The sequence below is a fragment of the Artibeus jamaicensis genome, unplaced genomic scaffold (assembly GCF_021234435.1).
Source record: "Artibeus jamaicensis isolate MK-2021 breed Jamaican fruit bat unplaced genomic scaffold, CSHL_Jam_final contig_1998, whole genome shotgun sequence".
NCBI classification, from domain to species: Eukaryota; Metazoa; Chordata; class Mammalia; order Chiroptera; family Phyllostomidae; genus Artibeus; species Artibeus jamaicensis.
Window position 1 is genome coordinate 17,594,536 of NW_026521407.1, and position 19,275 is coordinate 17,613,810.

The 19,275-nt window shown below is 56.3% G+C and overlaps 1 protein-coding gene across 6 annotated transcripts in view; it reads left to right on the top strand.

The window, feature by feature from the left end:
• Positions 1 to 15,701, top strand: part of AXIN2 (axin 2) — a 29,559-nt gene extending 13,858 nt beyond the window's left edge. For 4 of the 6 annotated variants that reach the window (XM_037128033.2, XM_037128030.2, XM_037128034.2 and 1 more), the window contains 8 exons: positions 5,870 to 5,972; positions 8,319 to 8,459; positions 8,556 to 9,058; positions 9,268 to 9,441; positions 9,757 to 9,990; positions 10,531 to 10,626; positions 12,039 to 12,206; positions 15,471 to 15,701. In XM_037128033.2, coding sequence (XP_036983928.2) covers positions 5,870 to 5,972; positions 8,319 to 8,459; positions 8,556 to 9,058; positions 9,268 to 9,441; positions 9,757 to 9,990; positions 10,531 to 10,626; positions 12,039 to 12,206; positions 15,471 to 15,597 — 1,546 coding nt within the window. In that variant the 3' untranslated portion in view covers positions 15,598 to 15,701. The remainder of the gene's footprint in view (positions 1 to 5,869; positions 5,973 to 8,318; positions 8,460 to 8,555; positions 9,059 to 9,267; positions 9,442 to 9,756; positions 9,991 to 10,530; positions 10,627 to 12,038; positions 12,207 to 15,470) is intronic. The other 2 variants (XM_037128035.2, XM_037128036.2) reach the window with 1 other exon arrangement.
• The last annotated feature ends 3,574 nt before the right edge of the window (positions 15,702 to 19,275 follow it).

Below are 19,275 nucleotides of genomic sequence, written 5' to 3' on the forward strand. Positions count from 1 at the left end.
CCCACCGAAGTGTTACTCTGGGTTCCTGGGGAGATAACTTGGGTGAGGTCCCCATCCGTGTGCAAGCCCCACAGACCCAATCGGAAAGGTGGGGAGTCCCCCTGGGACCTCCAGGTGGCAGTAAGGCCCGTGCTTCCGTAGCCTGTCTCGGTAGAGGCGAAACCCTGATGCAGGCCGGACACAGCCTCTCCCCCTCCCGCCCCACGAGCACGCACATTTCCAGCACGAGAGGTGTTATTAGGACCAGTTGATAATGAGACCTTTGAGCCACTTGGAGTTTCTTTTATTTTTACTAGTGATCGCCCACACTGCTTCCTTTTTAAGGGGTTGGGGGAGGGGTAGGAAGAAGCAAGTTCTAATTCCCCTCTGCAGGCTCCCCCCTATGCCAGGAAAGACTCCCTCACTTTTTGAGAGGTGACTTTAAAGCTCAGACCCTCCTGCCCTTTAGCTAAAGGACTTGTGGGCTTGCAGCAGCAGGGGGCAGATGAGTTACCTGTGTGAGTCAGCCTTTCGGGAGGTGAGCATTTGGGGTGTGGGCCAGCGAGGTCCACGCTGATGAGGCAGGTCCCTCCGAAAAGGGCGGCAAACCCCTCGCTTGGCAGCCTTTTCCTGAGGGCACAGTACCTGCCCTACGTCTCAAGTGGCAGAACCTCGGGCTCCGCCTGGGGCGAAGCTGCCTTGGCGTGGTGATGAGTCAACCAGGACCCAACTCCAAGAGGAGGCACCTGGGGGCTCAGAGAGATAGGTGCTCTCGTGGCATTGGATCTGATTTCCTGATGTCAGTGTTGGGTGGCGCTGAGCCTTCTCCCAACCAAGGGGCAGGTCATCAGAGGGCCCCGCTGCAGCTGGACCCGCTCGGGCACGTGCACACCACCTGGGGAGGCCTGCGTGGTCAGTGAGACCACCCTCTTGGGAATGGCTTTCCCAGAGCTGTTGGCCTGGGGCTGCCTGTAGTACAGGAGAAATGGGTCTCCAGAGCCCCTTGTTTGGGGTGGGCGTTTGGGCTTAAAGGTTCTGTGGGTCTCAAGCTGCCAGGTACTGGGGGCCCCTGGGGCCCGGCCTGCTGTCCTGCCCAGCAGACTCTGCGTGCCCTGAGAGCCGGGCTGCGCAAGGCGTTTGCTGGCTGGCCAGCCCTGGGTGTGTGCAATTTGCCCAGTGTCGGGCAGGTCGCCCCGGATTCCCAGGGCTGGGATTAGACCCCTCGTCAGAGCTCTGCCAGCTGTGGGCCCAGCGCACATGAGAGTGTGGAGGGGAAATAAAGTGTGTGGGGATGAAAAGCCGAGTGAATCGCTTTCAGCCCATTGTTCGCCCGGGGAGGCTTAGAGGGGATAAGAGGGTGGCAGGCCCCTTTGAAATGTCCCTGAACAAGTGAATAGGAGCGCCCCATAAAGCATGAAAAGGCCTTGGCTGTTTCTCCTTGTCACAATGGCCAGCTCGGGCTGGAGCGGGGCCGCGAGTGCGGCTGGCTGCCCTGCTGGGAGCTGCAGAGGGGGTGCGGCTGGGGAGGGGGAAGTGGGGGTCATTGGCGGTCTTCAATAGACTCCAGAAGGTTGGAGTTCATTAGATACAAGCCCGGGAAGCCATCGTCTCATTTGCGACAGCACCAATGAAGTCCCGGGGGCCTGTGCAAGAGGCCTGGGGAGAAGTTGGGCAGGGCCGGCCTGCACTTGGTTATCCCACAGAGCCGTGCACTGGGGCCTGGAGGTGCCGAGCAGGCAGGGGCTTTAAAGAAATCAGTGCCTCTCTACAAGCCTCTTTGCTGACTCCTGTTTCCCCACTAAGGAAAGCACCCTATTAAAGATGGCTGGGGCCCCAGCCGGTGTGGCTCAGTGGATTGAGCGGCCCACCTGCAAACAGAAAGGTTGCGGGTTTGGTTCCCGGTCAGGGCGCATGCATGACTGGGTTGGGGGCTGATGTTGCTCTCCCTCTTAAAATATGTTTTTTTAAAAAGGTGGCTGGGGTTTGGGTCTTCGTCGTAGGCCTCTGAGAAGGCTGTTTTACGGGCCTGTTACTCTGAAACCAACATTCTTAGAAGAAATGGCCTTTTAACTTTTTTTTTTTTTTGGAAGTTAGCTGCCAGACTCCCAGCCAAGTTCTAAACCCCCGTCTCTGGAGCACTGGGACAGGAGGGTCAGGGGGCCATGCCCGGGGACCAGGCCTGGCGGATGCAGCCGGGGGGCTGGCCACCTCGCAGGCAGCAGGCCTTTGCCACCCACGAGTGGCCGCTCTGCTGGAGGCAGCCAGGCTTTGTAAAGGGCACGTGTAGGTGGCGTGGGAGTGTCTCCATCTTGCCACTTCAGTGCAGAGCTGCTCACAGAGCCAGGAGCAGCTTGGCTTGAAGGCCCTGGGCGTCGTGAAATCAGTGCAGGACACTCCCCTCACACCTCACACAGAGGGCGGCGCGGGTCATCTTATTTATTTATTTTTATTTCCTTTTATCTTATTTATGGGTTTACTTTGGACACCAGGGACAGCATCCACGTGAACTTCAAATATTACCTTATCTTACAAACCAGGCTTTTGATGTTGGCTGTGATCAGAGGCGGCCCTCTGAGCGGCTGCCAAATGGAAATGCGAGTGGACGCCTGCGCGCATCAGCCTGCGATTTCAAAGTCGCCGGAAAACGACATTCAGGTTAGGCCAGGCACAGCGGAGTCAAAAGGCTAAGCTAATTGGCTCGGCTTAAATGGCAGCTAAGTGGAGTCCACACTTCAAAACCCCTGCTCCCCAGAAACAGCTGGGCCCCGCAGCCGGCTCGTTAGCCGAAATGTTTACAATGAAAGGGGACTGCTCGTCCGCTCTCGGTTCTGAGCCGTCAGGAAGCGGATCGTAGACTTTTAGGGCCTGAATTAAAAGGAGAGAGGCCCCCTTCTGGAATGAGGGGCTGTTTTGGGAGAAGATTCGTGGCTGGGGGAGAATTAAAGCCACATTTCCTCGAGGCGCCTGTCAAAGCCTCTTTGAGCCTCTACAAGTTGAAATCTCTCTCTTCCTGCCCTGGCTCCTTCAGCTGCCCTCTGTTCTGTGTGTGTGTCGGTGCCTAAAAAATAATTTGTTCCTTTGGCCTTCAGATCGGCCAGTGACCTGCTTCCCCTTCCCCCCCATACCTGTGTCCCCCAGTTCTCTTCTTTCTACCTTGTATGGAAAAAGAACAAGGTATAAAAGCCTTACCACTCACCCGACTTCCGTCTGGGAGGAAGGAGGAAAGGTGGAAGGTTGCTGGGGGACGTTCGAGGACAGAGTCCTGGAGGGATGGAGCCTCCTCTGGGACTCAGGAAGCCCTGCGTGTGGCACAGAGGGGGGGTCCACGGCACGTTTGACTGCTGCCTCCAAGATGGTCAGGAAGGGATCTGGACCAGAGGCCTCACTCTTCAATAAGTTGCTGCTCAGGAGAAGGGTGTGGGTGTTGGTTTGCAGCCCTGAGGCCACAGGAGGTGGATTAGACCAGCATGAGACCCAGTCTATGGGGACCCCCCCACCCCCAGGCCACAGGGATTTAGGTTAGAGGTGGGGAGAGACTCACTGTCTTTGGGAACCACCTGGCGTGCCCCATGGCCAGGGGTCCCAGGTGGTGGTGGTGGGGGCTTTCCAGGGAGGAAAGCCGAATCTCCCACTGGTCCTGTCAGAATGTCAGGTGAGTCTATGGGGCTCAGGAAGTGGTGCCTCCACGTTCGGTCAGGAAGCTTGGCTCCTCTGGTTGGGGCTGGGTGTGGAGGTGGTTGAACCGAGGACATCTGTTCTGGATCCAACAGCAGTTGCACTTGGACCCTGGATCTGACTGCTGCTGACGGGGACCCTGGTCATCTCAGATGGGGTAGACTGCGGCTTTCGTGAGAACGCAGTGAGATTCTGTGTTGGGTGTGTTTGACCCTCCATAGGGACTCGGTGGAGGGAGCTGGCAGTCTGGGGTTGGAACCAGTCACCTGGCATGGAGTTGGGTTACTGGTCAAGTCAGGTGTGCTCTTGAGAGCCCCGTCTTATCAACAACCCTCAGGTGAAACAGCGAATCTTGGTCAATAAGCTCCAGTGGGTCAGCAAGGGCCTGGGCTGGAACCTGGACTCGGTCTTCCGAGGCCCGTCAAGTCCCAGGCCCAGTGAGTAGGGAGCTGTCTGGGCAATTCGACCTGCTCTGGTCAACAGGCTGCACCCCCCGCTGCCCCCCCACCACGCTAGCTGCCTCTGCCCTTTGACCTTTCTCTGGGACAGAACCCATGTGTGTGTGAGTCTTTGCTTTAGACACAGATCTCCCTCCCATCCCCTCAGCACTCACGGTGATCCTTTGGGTGCGGATTCTAGGCCAGGGTTTGGCTCCCAGATCACATCGTGTGTTGTGAGTGGTGTCACCCCTGCGTGGCCCTGTTCTCCGCTGGCCTAGGTCAGCAGGCGTCCAGCCCCGGAATCCCAGGGCGCCGCCAGTGCTGGAGGTCAGCTTCTGGCCGCCCCTGCGGATCTCTAGGTGCTGCGGCCGTTCACCGACTGCTGAGTTAGCTGTGTCTTTCTCCCGCCCCCTCTGAGGTTCAAAACACCGGGAGGAGAGAAGGGGCCCCACACGTAATTTCAATATTTACGGTCTCCAGGTGCGATTCAGTGTGACGTTGTTTGAGCACGAGGCTTCTGTAAACAAGTGGCCTGAAGAAGGGACAGTGATGGGGAAATTGTCCCCCCTTGACCATTTGGCTGCTTTTAAGAATAAACATTAAAAAAAAATCACAGCAATTCCAGGTTACCTTTCTAGTGAAGACTAGTGGGAGTGGAGCACAGGTGTTTCTCACCTCTGCTACTTGCTCTTTTGGGGTGGGGGGAATGGTGATGAAGGACACGGAGGCCTGTCCTCCTGCAGGTCTGTGCAGGGCCTTCACAGACGCCCCCCTCCCCCAGCCACCTGGCCTGCCTCACAGCCAGCGGGTACGGAGTGGTGGGGGGACGGGACTTTGCAGTTGCGACCCTCCTCCCCACCAGTGGCTTCCTCTTCCCACATCCTGTAGAGTTTCGTCCTGGTACTCACCAACTTCTAATGCTCTGTGGAGTTTGCTTTTTTATTTTTGCTTATTGCCCAGGCGACCCCGTTAAGAAACAAGCTTCCTAAGGCAATCCCCTGCATTTTTTACTCCGTTCCTTGACTGCTCTCTTACCCAGGGCCTAGACCAAGGTTTGGCACGTGGTCGGTGCCCAGATATTAGAATGAATTGCACAGAATGCCACACAGGAAGGGCCTTTTGTCTTTATGCCCATGTTGGTCATGTTTTTGAGACTTCATTGGTTGGGGATGGTAGGGTTTGGAGCCAAGGGAAGGAAGGGACCCCAAAGGTACCCTTTTGGCAATTTATATGAGAAAGGAATGGGAAATAAACACCTGGGAGGCTGAGCGTTGGAGACGCGCGTGCAGCTTCACTAGCGCCTGGCTCAGCCCTCTGGGTCCGGCCCCTCTGCCCACAGTATTTTGCCCCGGGATGCTCCTTAAGGCACACCTGCTTTCCTGTTTCGGGGCAGTGTGTTGCCGTGGCAACAGACCGTTGGGAGGACCTGAGGGGTCTTAGACTGCTGTGTGGGGCCCCTGTAAGACAGGGGAGCCTTCACTCTGGCTGGAGTATAACCCATTTCTCAGAGAACAGCCTGAGGAATGGGCTTACCATGACTGTTTCGTGTGGGTGACCCCAGTCCAGGAGGGGGCCGTGTCCAGAGATGAGTGATGGATGGGCAGGAGGTTTGGCAGTTGGACGGCGGGAGCAACCATGGCACCCAGGATGGGGGTGCACTCCCGTGGCAGAGTGTGGCCCCATTCCTCGGCAGGATCTGAGCGTGGCTTCTGAGCATGTTGCGGGCTGACAGCATCCTCTTGAGCCTGGGGGTTCTGTCTCTCCCCTTCCCTTAGAGATGGAATCCCTCCGTACCGCGTGGGGAGTAAGAAACAGCTCCAGAGAGAAATGCATCGCAGCGTGAAGGCCAATGGCCAAGTGTCTCTACCTCATTTCCCGGTGAGTATAGTCTAGAGGGGGAGGCGGCTGTTCTCGGCCATGTTGAGTGCTGAAGAAAAGGGGTGGGTGGAGGAGGGGGTGCAGAGAGACAGGAGGAGGGGCAGTGCTGGGGCCTGCTCGGCAAAGGAGGGGGAGGGAAGGCCAGGCAGGAAGTGCTACGTGGCTCCTTGGGGTGTGGCACTGAGCAGAAGGGAGTTCAGCATGACCTTTCTGAACCTTTATATTTTCTCAATTCATAAAAGAAGCTTCTCTGTGAGAAAGAAACCCAAGCAGTTCCCTCCCAGACACCAGAACGTGATAGGAGATAATTCATGTTTCTCATCACTTCCCACTAGAATGGAAGCCCCCCAAGGGCAGGGAGCTTTGTCTGTTCTGTGAAATTCCATATTCCCAGGAACTGGAACAGTGCCCAGGCGCGCCGGGTACTTAAGCAGACCCTTGCTGATTGAATGAATGGACGGACGAATGAATGAGGAGGCTGGAGGAGCCGGCCTCCCGTGGGAGGCAAATTTCCTCCCTTCAATGTCCTGCTTGTGCTGACTGTGTGTCCCAGCCATTTCTGTCGGCTGCTTCTCCTGCTGCCTCCTGAAGCCCTGGAGGGCAGCTGGACTGGCCTGTCTTTTTCCAGCCCCAGAACGTGGCTTTAGTGCCTGCTGTTGGATCTGCACCTACTGTGTGCTGAGTGAATGAAGTGTTTGGAGGTGGGGATCCCATGAGCAGCTTCTTCCTGTGGTTGGGGAGCCGGCGTGGCATGAACGGGGCCCTCCCCTTCCAGTTCCACATCCCGGGGGGCCACCAGCACGTGGCCCCCTGCTCCCAAAGAACCTTACGGGCCACGTTTCTGGAGCTGTGCCTCTAGAGCGGTGCTCTGAGATCCAGGTTGCCAGGGTGCTGCTCCTGGGGCGAGGGAGGAGAGTGGCATCTCTGTGTATGAGTCCGTCCCACCAGCTTCCAAGAGTCCAGCTGGTCCATGGGCGATGCTACATTTAGGAAATTAACACTCCAAGGTGCTGATCCGGCGCAGCATTAGTGCGCGGGCGCTGATGCTGGAGCACCTCCCTGGAACCTCCTAGCGCAGTCTGGGGCAGACTGCCCTTTGTCCTGAGGTTTAGCGTATTAAAATTGCTTCTCTGGGAAACTCCAGCATCCCCCTCTTCAATAACAGTGCCCCCCCCATACAACTGTATTGATGACACACAAATTTCTTTGATGGGGCAGGGGTGTGTGCACTGACAAAGAAAACTTCTAACACCCGGGCTTGTAAATGAGGTGATCCTGCCCTGGTGTGCAAAGCAGCTTTCCCCAGGAGGTGGCCCCTTCCCCGTGTACGCCCTGTGTAGAGCCAGCCCTGTGAGAGGGGCCATCTCCTGCTGGGGAGTGTGTGTGGGGGGGGTTCTGTCCCTTCACTAGTTCTGCAGCTGCAGGGGAGAATGCCGGCCTGCCCAGGTTGGCTGTCTGCTGCCCCCATTGCCCCCCAAAGAAAAAGGCAGAGCAAGAGGGAAGTGAGGAGAGAGGCAGAGCCACCGGGGAGGAGGGGTGGGCAAGATGGCAGGAGGATGGAAAGCCGCCGGGCTGTGGGGGTTCTCGCTGTTTGCTGCTTTTGGCAGGCGATCTCCGTGCCTTTTTATATTCCGCACTTGATTTGGAGATGTTCCCTTTTCCCTTGATAGAGCAGCTTCAGGCAGCCAAACTCAGCAGTGTTCTGCTACTAGCCCGCAGCAGCTTTCTTCATTTTCTGTACAAAGAGATGGGGAGGAGGGGCGGGGGGAGCAGGCAGATCTAGGACAGTGTTGAGACAACACCACCTCAAAGGTGCGCAGTGTGCGGCCAGGAAGTAAAGTGCCGCTGCTTCTGATCTGGCCGTGCGGCTCCCCTTTCCCCCTCCCTTTTCCTCCCCCCCACCTCCCTTCCAATCTTATTTTTTTTTTTTTTAATTTCCAACTCCCTTTCTGTTTAGACTCTACTTTTTATTCCTTGAGTTGGTCTCTCTCCCCTCCCCACCGCAGAGGCTGCCTTTTTTTTTTTTTGATGTTTGACAACAGTCTTTGAAGATTTTCTACTTCAGAGTAACTACTGATGGGCTGGTTGTACTACAGAGAGAACAAGCGGGGCCTCTCGGAGTGCGACCAACTGCTCCTGCCCAAGGCAAACGCTGGTGGGGACCATGGCGCTCCATGAGGCCACAGTGCCTGCGCATAAAGCTCCCCAGCAGCCCGGGCCGCGCTCTGCCTGGACCTGGAGCCACCAAGCTCTTCGCTGGCCCAGGGAGCTCTGGTGCAGCCGCCCTGGCCACCACGCACCCAGCCAGCTGAACACGCCCGCCCCTTTCCTCCCCGTACCTTGCAGAGAACCCACCGCCTGCCCAAGGAGATGACCCCTGTGGACCCCGCCGCCTTCGCGGCTGAGCTGATCTCCAGGCTGGAGAAGCTGCAGCTGGAGCTTGAGAGTCGGCACAGCCTGGAGCAGCGGCTGCAGCAGATCCGAGAGGTAGTGCTGGCCCCACCCAGCCTGGCCTTGTGCCCTGCCTCCCCCTACCCCACGCATGCCGGGGTCTCTGCTGCTCACAGGCCCCCCACCTTCCAGGATGAAGAGAAGGAGGGCTCCGAGCTCGCACTGAGCTCCCGGGACGCGCCCACCCAACACCCCCTCTGCCTCCTGCCCTCCAGCAGTTACGAGGAGGACCCGCAGACGATTCTGGACGACCACCTGTCCAGGGTCCTCAAGACCCCTGGCTGCCAGTCCCCCGGCGTGGGCCGCTACAGCCCCCGCTCACACTCCCCCGACCACCACCACCACCCCCAGCTGTACCACCCCCTCCTCCCTCCCGGGGGCAAGCTGCCCCCCGCTGCCTCCCCAGCCGGCTGCCCCCTCCTCGGGGCCAAGGGCTTCGTGACCAAGCAGACGACGAAGCATGTCCATCACCACTACATCCACCACCACGCCGTCCCCAAGACCAAGGAGGAGATCGAGGCAGAGGCCGCACAGAGGGTGCGCTGCTTCTGCCCCGGGGGCCCCGAGTATTACTGCTACTCCAAGTGTAAAAGCCACCCCAAGGCCCCGGAGCCCGGGCCGGCGGAGCAGTTCGGGTAAGTGGCAGGCGGGCTGGACTGACCTGGTGGGGCTTCCCTCCCGACCACAGCCCTGGGCAGGTGTGAGGTGGGGTCAGAGCTCACTGGCATTTTGTTTCCAGGAAGGGGGTGCGGGGGAGCAGGTGCATGTGTCCCTACCACCTTCCCATCTGTCCGGTGGGGGAGTCCCAGAGAGGTAAAGGGGCTGTGGTCTTGGTTCCCCACAGCGGCAGCAGAGGCGGCACCCTGCCCAAGCGCAATGGCAGAGCCACTGAGCCCAGCCTGGCCGCCGGGGACGGAACGGGGGCGCTGCAGCTGCCGGGGGAGGAAGGAGACAGGTCGCAGGATGTCTGGCAGTGGGTGCTGGGGACCGAGCGGCCGAGCAAGCCCAAGCCCCATAGGTAAACACCGCCACCGCCAGCACCACCCCCAGGAGGGTCGGGGCAGTCACCGGAGCTATTGTGGGGTTGGCTATTTTTGTCGTCGGCCGGAAACAAATGTGACTGTTAGCTCCTGCCATCTTAATATTAAATGTTGGACCGAGCGGACCACAAAAATGCCATGTTTTGGCAACGCCCCCTGCTCGTGTTATGGTAGTTATTTTTTTCTTCTCTCCCTGAAGGCAGAACAGAAAAGTTTCTCTTGAAGTCACATTTTCCAGTTTTTCTAACCCAGTTTCTTTCCTTCTGCTTTCTCTCTCCTCATTCCTTGTTCAGTGCCCAAAGCACAAAAAAGGCCTACCCCTTGGAATCGGCCCGCGTGTCCCCAGCCGAGCGAACCGGCCGACACCACCTGTGGGGGGGCGGCAGCGGGCACCCCCGAGCCGCCCCCCGCACCCACCCGTTCACCCAGGACCCTGCGATGCCTCCCCTCACCCCACCCAACACCCTGGCGCAGCTGGAGGAGGCCTGCCGCAGGCTGGCGGAGGTGTCGAAGCCCTCGAAGCAGCGGTGAGTGGAGGCGGCATCGGAGGTGAAAGGCCTGGCCTGCTGCAGGGAAGGGCCTTCTTTTCTGCGGGGCCCTGTCCTTCCTGCAAGAGGAGGAGTGGCCTCTGGCCGCGCGGCCTTGTGCTTTCCCACCTGGTTCCCTTTAGTGCCATTCGTCCTGAAGCGCTAATAACCAGGGTGTGTTGGGCAACTCGTTCAGTCATGCCTTACAAATCCTATTCCTTACGAGTGTCTGCATCATTTCAGCCTGTTTAGATGAGAGCTTAAGAGGCCATGGCTGGCTGATTGGAAATCGAGGGCCTTTAGCCGCTCACCTGGGTTGGCCAAATCAGGGGGCTTCGGATGGCAGTGCCCAAGACGTGTGCCCGGCCCCCTGGAGCCACTGCCAGCTCAGAGCCTTGATTGGGCCTCCCCGTGGATGAAAGTTGGGTCTGTGTTCAGAAGACCGCAGGGGGTCGTTTTCCATCTGCCCCGCTTTTGCCCAGGGGACAGGAGGCCTAAGCAGGCTTGCCTCTGAACCCTTTGCTCCGGCTGCGTCCTCAGGTGCTGCATGGCCAGTCAGCAGAGGGACAGGAGCCACGTGGCCGCTGGTCAGACGGGAGCCGCACCCTTCTCCACCCCAGGCCTGGCTGCAGAAGAGTGAGTGTCCCTGCCTGGCCCTGCCGAGGCCCACCCGCGGTGTCCAATTAAGGGTGCTACTCACCATTGGGAGTGGAGATTTTTGAAAACATTAGTTATATGAAATCACCTCAATTTTAACATGTTAGTGACCATTAGACACAGATGTTGCCATAAACTAGGATCTTTTTCTTTTAAAGACTTATTTATTTATTTTTAGAGCGAAGGGAAGGGAAAGAGGAAGAGAGAAACATCAGTGTGTGGTTGCCTCTTGACCACCCCCTACCGGGGGCCTGGCCCACAACCCAGGCATGTGCCCTGACTGGGAATCAAATCTGCAACCCCTCGGTTCGCAGGTCGGCACTCAATCCACGGAGCTGCACCAGCCCAGGCTGTTAACTAGGATCCTGAAAACCCTGCCTGTGCTCCGCAGCGCATTGCCACTTGTCCACAAGTGTTCCCTCCCAAAGTGATGGGTGGCTCAGGATTCCCGGGCACATGCTCTGTGAAAGTGGAGATGCGAAGCCGTGAGCAGAAAGACCCAGGGGCCCCAAGTCCAGACGCAGCAGCAGTCACCCCCTTTTAGCTGTCCCGCTGGCAAGTTGGAAGCCTCTTTGTGCGCACAGAGCAGGGAGCTGGCTCTGCCCCGGTGCAGAGATGGAGGCAGACGGGCTTCGCTGTTGTGCTCGCGGAAAACTGTCCCCCAGTGGTGCCGTGGTTCCTTTCGTGAGTGTGAACTCTTACGAAGTGGGCAGAGAAGCCTGGCTTCGTTTAAATACAGGAGGGCGCTCTCGAAAAGAAATCTGCTGAAGGGGTCTAAAATGGTCTAAAGAATTTTAAAAAATTTTTTTCTTCTTTATTTTGAGCAGTGAGCAGTGTCTGCAGCCCTGAATAAGCCACCACCCTGGGCCCTTTTGTTTTAATTGGTTGACCTTAAGTCTACCAGCCATTCTGGCCCGAATCTTGTGTTGTTGGTTTTTTTTCAGCCACTCTACAAAATCTCGGAATAAATGGGGAAGTGGAAATGACTGGGCTCTCCCAGTGGTCTCTAGCATTCCAGGTCCTTGCCCTCCCCGGCGCGGCTGGTGGGTTGGGGGGTGGGGGAGGGGTGTGCTCTGAGTTCATCTCCACAGCGTCCCCTGCTGGTGAGTGTCCTGTCGCTCTACAGTGGTTTCTCTGTCGTCTTCAAGGCAAGCACTCCATGTGTGCCAACCTGAAAAAGGCTGCTCTGTCCCCCCCCTTTAGGTGGTAGTGGGAGAAACAGCAATTTGTACAACCAAAGGAATTGTCCCCTCCTGTGTGCCCCTCACTGGTGACCTGGAGTTGGACTTTGTTCGCCAGAGACGCTGTTTGGAGAGCGCACACACGTGTGTGTTTGCGTGTGTTTGCTCGCTGCCTTCAGATGCTGAGCTTGCGTTGTATCTTATTTTCAGTCACAAAGAGCCAAAGAAGCCAGCAGGGGTCCACGCGCTCCAGGCCAGCGAGTTGGTCGTCACTTACTTTTTCTGCGGAGAAGAAATTCCATACAGGAGGATGCTGAAGGCTCAGAGCCTGACCCTGGGCCACTTTAAAGAGCAGCTCAGCAAAAAGGGAAATTATAGGTGAGAGTCCTGTGGCTTCTTTCTGTTCCAGAGTTTGTTGAGAACCAGAGTCGTGGGAGGGGCTGGGAGGGCTTAGGGAGGGCCCAGGAGGCGGAGGGAGCGCCTGCCTCCTCGCCACTCACAGAAATAACGCAGCAGTGGGCTCGGGGTGGGCTCTGTGGACCAGGTGAGCAGACTGCTGAGGAGGAAGGTGGCAGTTGGCTTTGTCACAAGGAGAACTGGGCCTGGGCCATCTGTGGGGCTCTGTCTAAAAGAGAGAGAGGTAGGAGGGAGGAAGAGACAGACAGACACACACACACACAGGTGGGCAGACCAGGCAGGAGCCTGAAAGACTACTGTCCTGTCGTGGGCACCAGAGAGACGGTCCACACTGGAGGCTCGGGGGAGGGCAGAGACCGTTGCCTGGAAGTGGGGGCAGCATTCTCCTTACTCGGCTTTTCTGCCCAAACTGCTGTCTCCCTCTGTCCTGTGGGGTCCTGTGAAGCAGGGTGCTCTTTGTCCACAACAAAGAGGGGGCAGGCCCTGCGGGCGGGCGGGCATCGGGTGGACAGGGCCCTTGGGAAGGGAGCTTGCCCACCCTCCAGGCTGCCTTTCCCCGTCTGCACAGTGGCGATGCCCACCAGGCCTTCCAGGGACCTGGATGGGATTAGAGCCGGGGCCCCATTTCTTGTTTATGTTCTCTCGACCGGGGACAGGTGGTAACTCCACCTCAGTTCATCCAGAGTCCCACCTGCCCCTGCTCAGTGGCCTTCATCCCAAGGGAGTATGTGGGTTCTGCTCCAGCTGTGTCTCAGGTGCCACCTGCAGGGCTGGGACAAGGGACAGGCAAGTACAGCACCAGACACTTAGCTTAAGGAGCACAGTGTGTGTCCAGAAGGTGTCCGCCCATTCCTGCTTCGAGCCAGGGATGGGAGTGGGGGACCTCAAGAGCGCTTAGCGACCTGCCAGGTGGCCACGGGCTTCTGGACCCAAGCGAGTCCAAATCCAGATCCCCAAGACCCACCCCTTCCTTGAGCACCCACCTCCACCTCCACCTGGGAGCTGATTTGGGCAGGGGGTCCCAAGTGATTCCTTTTCTCAGGGGAAGGGAGGTGGCTGAGAGCGGGGTGTGGTGCTGGGTTTGGGGCTTCCTTTTCCACACCTGGGCTGGGACAGTTCTGAAAACATGTCAGGGGTTGGGGATGGGCCTGGCGCTGCTTTTTTTTTTTTTTTTAAATCTTGAGAACAGACACATGGTGAAACTAATTACACAAGTGTGCCCCTTTAGGGATTCATTTTGATCTGAGCTTTGGCCCGGCTGGACTTCGAGGGGAACTGCAGGTGACCTCCAGGGGAGAAGGGCTGTGGAGCGCCCAGCAGAGGCTGCAGGGGGGGCTCCCTGCTCAGCCACTCCGTCTGCATCTGGCTCTGATTGTTCTTTCTAAGGCACATTTAATAAGCCCGGCTTTGAAGCCCCGGCCTCCCCTTTAATGCATGAAGACTTGCACAAATGGTCGATGCTCAGATTCTTTACTGATTGGATCAGGCTGTGGCCAGGCCCTTCCCAGCTTCCTTACCTCTGAGCTCCTGGCCAAGGCCCGACTCCCCATCCTCTGGGGTCTCGGGCACAGGGTGCCATACTTCGCCCCCTCCCCACCGCCCCCAGCAGGGGCAGTACTGGCGTTCAGTTCACACCCCACAGCCCCCACAGGGTAAGGCCCGGTGAACACGAGTCTGTGGAGTGGGGGACCCGGGCTGCATTGAGTAATCTCTCCATGGCCGAGGTTCAAAAACAGAACAGCCCCTCCAGACGTGCCAGGCGCTATTGGTGCCAGATGTCAGTAGAAAGCGGAGTTTGCCACATAGAGCCCATTGCAGTGGAAAAGCCCGTGTCTTGGAGGGAAGGAGAGCAGCGAACACTTTTGAAGTCTTGGGGGTGGGGCTGGGGGAACATGGCCTCTCTCCTCTCTGCAATTATGTGAGAGGTCATTGCCTGTTTGCCGAGAAAGCCCAGCTCCGTGAACCTGAGTAGGGGCTGGCGCTGGGGGCAGAGGGGTGTGTTGGAATCGGAGCCTCTTATTTGGAAAAGTAACTCTTCCCGCCGTCCGGGGTCTCCCGAATCTTCCCGGCCCCCACCCCCACCCCAGACCCTCCGCAGGAAGCCTTTCCACCACTGACCCAGTAGAGCCCACGCTGTAGCTCTGCCGAGAACCCTAAAAACAAAGAACCTTGACTAAACCCAGCTGTTTCACTTTATTTAGCCTTATCTCCTATGAAAGTATTTGGCTTGCCTTCATTAAAGAAGAAGAAAAAAAAAAACCTCAGCTCTAACTAAGGGGAATTAATTTTAAGAGAAAAGACAAAAACAAAAGACAGCCGTAACCCTGAGACACAATTAAATTTTTTAGAGAGGCTGTCCCCCTCCCCCCAGGGGACTGTGACTCTCCCTCTGCGACTGGCCTTTATGGGTTGGAGATGACAGCTTGCAGGGATGAGTTGAATTTGATCGAGGGGGTGTGCCTTGCTGGGGACTGAGAAGGAAGAGGCCTTCACTTCTTTTCCTGGGAAGGGGCCTGGGAGGATGGTCGTTTCCTGAGAGAGGCTGGCCTAAGGGAGGGCTCATTTGGGTCCATACAATTAAACAGCCTTGTAAGACAGAAGGCCGGGTGGGATAAAAGGAACCTTTAATCAACAGGCATAATAGGAGAGCCTTCCTGTTGGACCGTGGAGGGGTGGGGATGAGGAGGGAGGGGTGGCTGTCCTGTAGCTGAACCAGAGACCAGCTGAGGAGTTGGCACCTGGGTGCCAGAGGGTGGGAAGACCAAGAGGTATCAGCATCCAAGCAGGCTGGAGTCTGCCTTCCGCAGTTTCGGGTGGCTCAGTCTGGGGTCTCTGAAGAAACCCCCCTTTTGGCTGTGGTGGCAAATAAACTCCAGGCCCACACCCCCAATAAAAAGGGGAGAAGGAAGCAGCTGTGCTCTGTGAAGTGCACTTTTTGCAATGCGAGTGTCGGTGACGGCAGCAGTCCTGGGCTGGAGGGCTCTGCCTCCGAGCTGTTTCCGGGCCGCTGCTCCCTGGGTGCCCAGCTTCTCCCGGAGTGCCAGGGCCGCCGCCCGTGTGTGCCGGTGGGCCAGCCACAGGGTCATCTCGATCAAAGGGCCGAGGTTTCCCTGCACACCTGCTGGGGCGGAATCCTAGGGGTACCCCGGTCCTCGTGTGGACATACATTTCCCTTACAGAGGAAAATGCAGTTTCCCAAGGTGATTTTGGGGTTTTCCTTTTAAGGTATTACTTCAAAAAAGCAAGCGACGAGTTTGCCTGTGGAGCGGTGTTCGAAGAGGTCTGGGACGATGAGACCGTGCTCCCCATGTACGAAGGCCGGATCCTGGGGAAGGTGGAGAGGATCGACTGAGCCCCGGGGCCTGGTGGTGGCCAGGCTGGAGTCCGCACGCAACATGTTGAAGGAAAAAAAAAACCCAATGAAGACAAAGTCTAGGGAAGAATTGGCCAGTGGGCCTTCGGGAGGGTGGGGGGGGGGGTGGAGGTTGGTTTTCATTATTCACAAGCTGGGTACTGAGATAAGAAAAGCCTGAACTATTTATTAAAAATATGACCACTCTTGGCTGTTGAAGATGCTGACTGTGTCTGAGAGACTGCCATACATAATATATGACTTCCTAGGGATCTGAAATCCATAAACTAAGAGAAACTGTGTATAGCTTACCTGAACAGGAACCCTTACTGATATTTATTGAACACCTGCTTACCCCTGCCCCCAGTTTATGGATATGCTGCTTTAACCACGGAAGGGGGGACAGGACACTTTCGTTGTTCTGTCTAAACTTAGGAGTGGAGCTCGGAGTGCATGAATGGTTTCTGCATTAAGAGGAATTATGCTCAGCCCTGCATTTTCTCCAAGTGAAGATAGACTCTTGTGTTACTTAATGGTGCCCTACCATTCACAACACACAAATTGGTGCATTTATTTTCTACGCTGCTGTATTCTATCATAAAGGTCTTGAGGTTGGACTTACGTTGCAATAATACCATCATTTGGGGGGTCATCTTGTTCGATGGGCTGATCATTGCTGAGTTAGGGGGAGCCTCGGGGGGCCCAGATTCCCCCTGGGAGGACCAGGGCCCAATAGCTGAGGCCTATAACAGCGCTGTGGTTCAGCTTGTGCTTTTGTTGAAATAACTGTTCTTGGAGTCTTTTTTTTTTTTTTTCTGATTACTCTTGGGGACACAGCTGTTCTGGAAACTGCCCCCCCCCGGCCCTGCAAAGAAGGGAACAGTTGTGGGAAGACCCAGCAGCGCCCTTTCTCCAGACCCCTTCCCCTGGCGTCCGGGTTTTTGTGTTAAGTTAACCTGTACACCCCGTTTGCCCGTCACTTGTACATACGTCTGTATATATCGTACGCAGAGTATTACTCCACTATCTCTAGTGCTTGACCTTGAACCAGTACAGTACCTGTACCTGCACGGTGTCCCCAGCCGTGTGTCGCCCTATATTGAGGGCTCGAGCTTTCCCTTGTTTTTTGAAAGGGGTTTATGTATAAATATATTTTATGCCTTTTTATTACAAGTCTTGTACTCAATGACTTTTGCCATGGCATTTTGTTCTACTTATACTGTAAATTATGCATTATAAAGAGTTCATTTAAGGAAAATTACTTGGTACAATAATTATTGTAATTAAGAGATGTAGCCTTTATTAAAATTTTATATTTTTCAAAACACCGGCCTCGTCTTCGAATTCTTGGAGTGGGGGGCAGGGCAGAGGCACCTTCCTGTATGGGAAGGTCCGGGCTTCATTTCCCACCTGCTTGGACCGTCCCCGAGCAGACCTGGAGCTCTTCCCCGGTCTGGGCCAGCCCTGGGCTCTGAAACACTCTTCACCTGGATGCCTGTTGCGGAGCGGGCTGTACGCTGCGTTTCCTCAGATGTCTTCCTGGTGCCATCTCCGTGGGCCCCTTCCTTCCAGGCAGGCCAGGTAAGTCCAGGTGATGAGGGGCACCTGAGTTTTAATGGGCGTCTCAGGGGCCAAGAACCTTAGAAAATGGTGTGTAGATCTGGAGTGTCTAGTGGGGCCGATGGACCCTGAGCCCCATGCCAACCAGCCACCCTCTCGAAGGCTGAGGAGACAGACTGACAGCTTCAGTGAGGGTCTGGATGGGGAAGGGGGCACGAGGGTGTTTCTGCACCAGTCAGTTGGCTCTGGTACCCGGGGCCATGGAAGTGGGTGGGAAGTGAGCTCAACAAAGACGTGCACCACCCCCTCCCGCCCCATGTGCTGGGACACTGGGCTGCCGGGCTGTACTTCAGATCTAGGGGAGCAGGTCTATTTAAAGGAGTCCTAGGATAAACCCTTTTTAGAAATAAAGGGTCTGGAGCGTGCTGGGGTTTCATGAGGTGGGGTCTGCAGGTGACTGGGTTGGCTTCTCGTCACTAATGTGCACAGCCTTAAGGCTGATGGAGTAGAGTCGGTACTGGGACCCGGCTGTGGGGTTAGGGGCTGGCCTGACTGGGCACCTCGGGTGGCAGGAAGCCGCCAGGCAAGTAGGTAGGTGTGTACGGGAGCCAGATGATGGGCTGGCTGCAAGGTTACTTGAACTTGTCCCTAGTGACGCAGCTTGCTACATCTTTTCCCCTCCTGGCTGCCATAGGGGCTCACAGCAGGGGTACCCAGAACCCACTTTCAGAACTGGAAAGGCTCCTTTCGATCTGAAAGGATGAAGAGATAGAACCTGCTGTGCGTGATAGGGGTCAGGGTACGTGGCTTTTAATCTTCAGGCCTTTTGATTTATGCAATGAGAATAACAAGGTAAGACACGGGCTTGGGGCTCAGTGAAACCTGGGCTCAAGTTTCAGTGCCACCCCCTTCTGGGGGCACCTGTGAAAAACCAAGGGTCAGGCTGGCGATAGCTTGCGTTTGCACCTCTTCCAAGAGGGCCTGTCTCTCCGCTGCTCTCATTTTAACAATCAGATAAAGTGATTGTTAAATTATCACCTGCGTGGTGGCTTCTGGGATATAGACCCCTAACACTGCATCAAAATCACCTGTGCCTTCCTCCAAGGAGAGGGCTTATAGCTTGAAAAAGGTGAAAACGTGGCTAGTGCTGGCCTTCCTTCCCTGTCCCCAAATCACTCAAGACCCAGCTCTTCCAGGAGCCCTCCCCTCCCTCCTCTAGTCCCTTGGGTCTCACCTGGGAGCTGGTGAAATGCAGCTGCCCACTCCAGACCCACAGACTGGGCAGCACCTGTGCATTTCCAGGCCTCTCCTGGGGACTCCTGGGCACCTCTGAGTTGCACCCTCTAGTCCTTGTGGGTCGTCCCCTTTCTAAAGCCCAGCTTCACATCAGATTCACCCACCTAGCTCTGGTTTCCTAGGCGCTTCCATGAGCTCTGGTCTTATTTTTCTGATTGATAGTTAACCACTGATCAGAGGTGAAATGCAGACTTTGAGCCCATGGCAGGCTGGCTCTGGGAACCACGGTCTGCTCCTCTAGTAAGCGGGGACATTATGTGTGCCACCTCTGGGGTTTGCGGTGATGGTGAAGGGATGTGAGGTGGCTTAGGGTCTCAGCAGGTCCCAGGACCACTTACAGCACGACCCTCACGGCCCGCACTGTAATCGGTTAGCTTCTCCTGTGGAAATTCCATCCTCCCCCTCCGGCTGCAAGGCTAGGGCTCTGGCCTCCTGCTTCTCCAGCCCCCAGTACAGAAGCAAGAAGGCAGTGGGCAACTGAGCGGCAGGCCGTGTGATTGGGAAGCGGACTTCTAGCTAGAGCCGCGCTTTGGTCCCAAAGCATCTTACAGTTTTCTTCATTAAGTCTGTGACCTTACACAGTACTTGGATATTCTGTGTGGACTCTCCCCTAAGGTGACAGTCACGTAGAGGGGCTTGAAATATAGGGGTTTGGAGAAAGGATCCTGCTGTATCCCTCCCAGGGAGTTACATCACATAGATGTTCCCACAAACAGGGATTTACCTGTTTCTTAACAATTACTATTTCACTTCATCAACCAGATTTTCTAAAAATCTGGTGTGAGAATGAGTCTCTCCCCCAGGAAGTGGGAGGCAGTGACT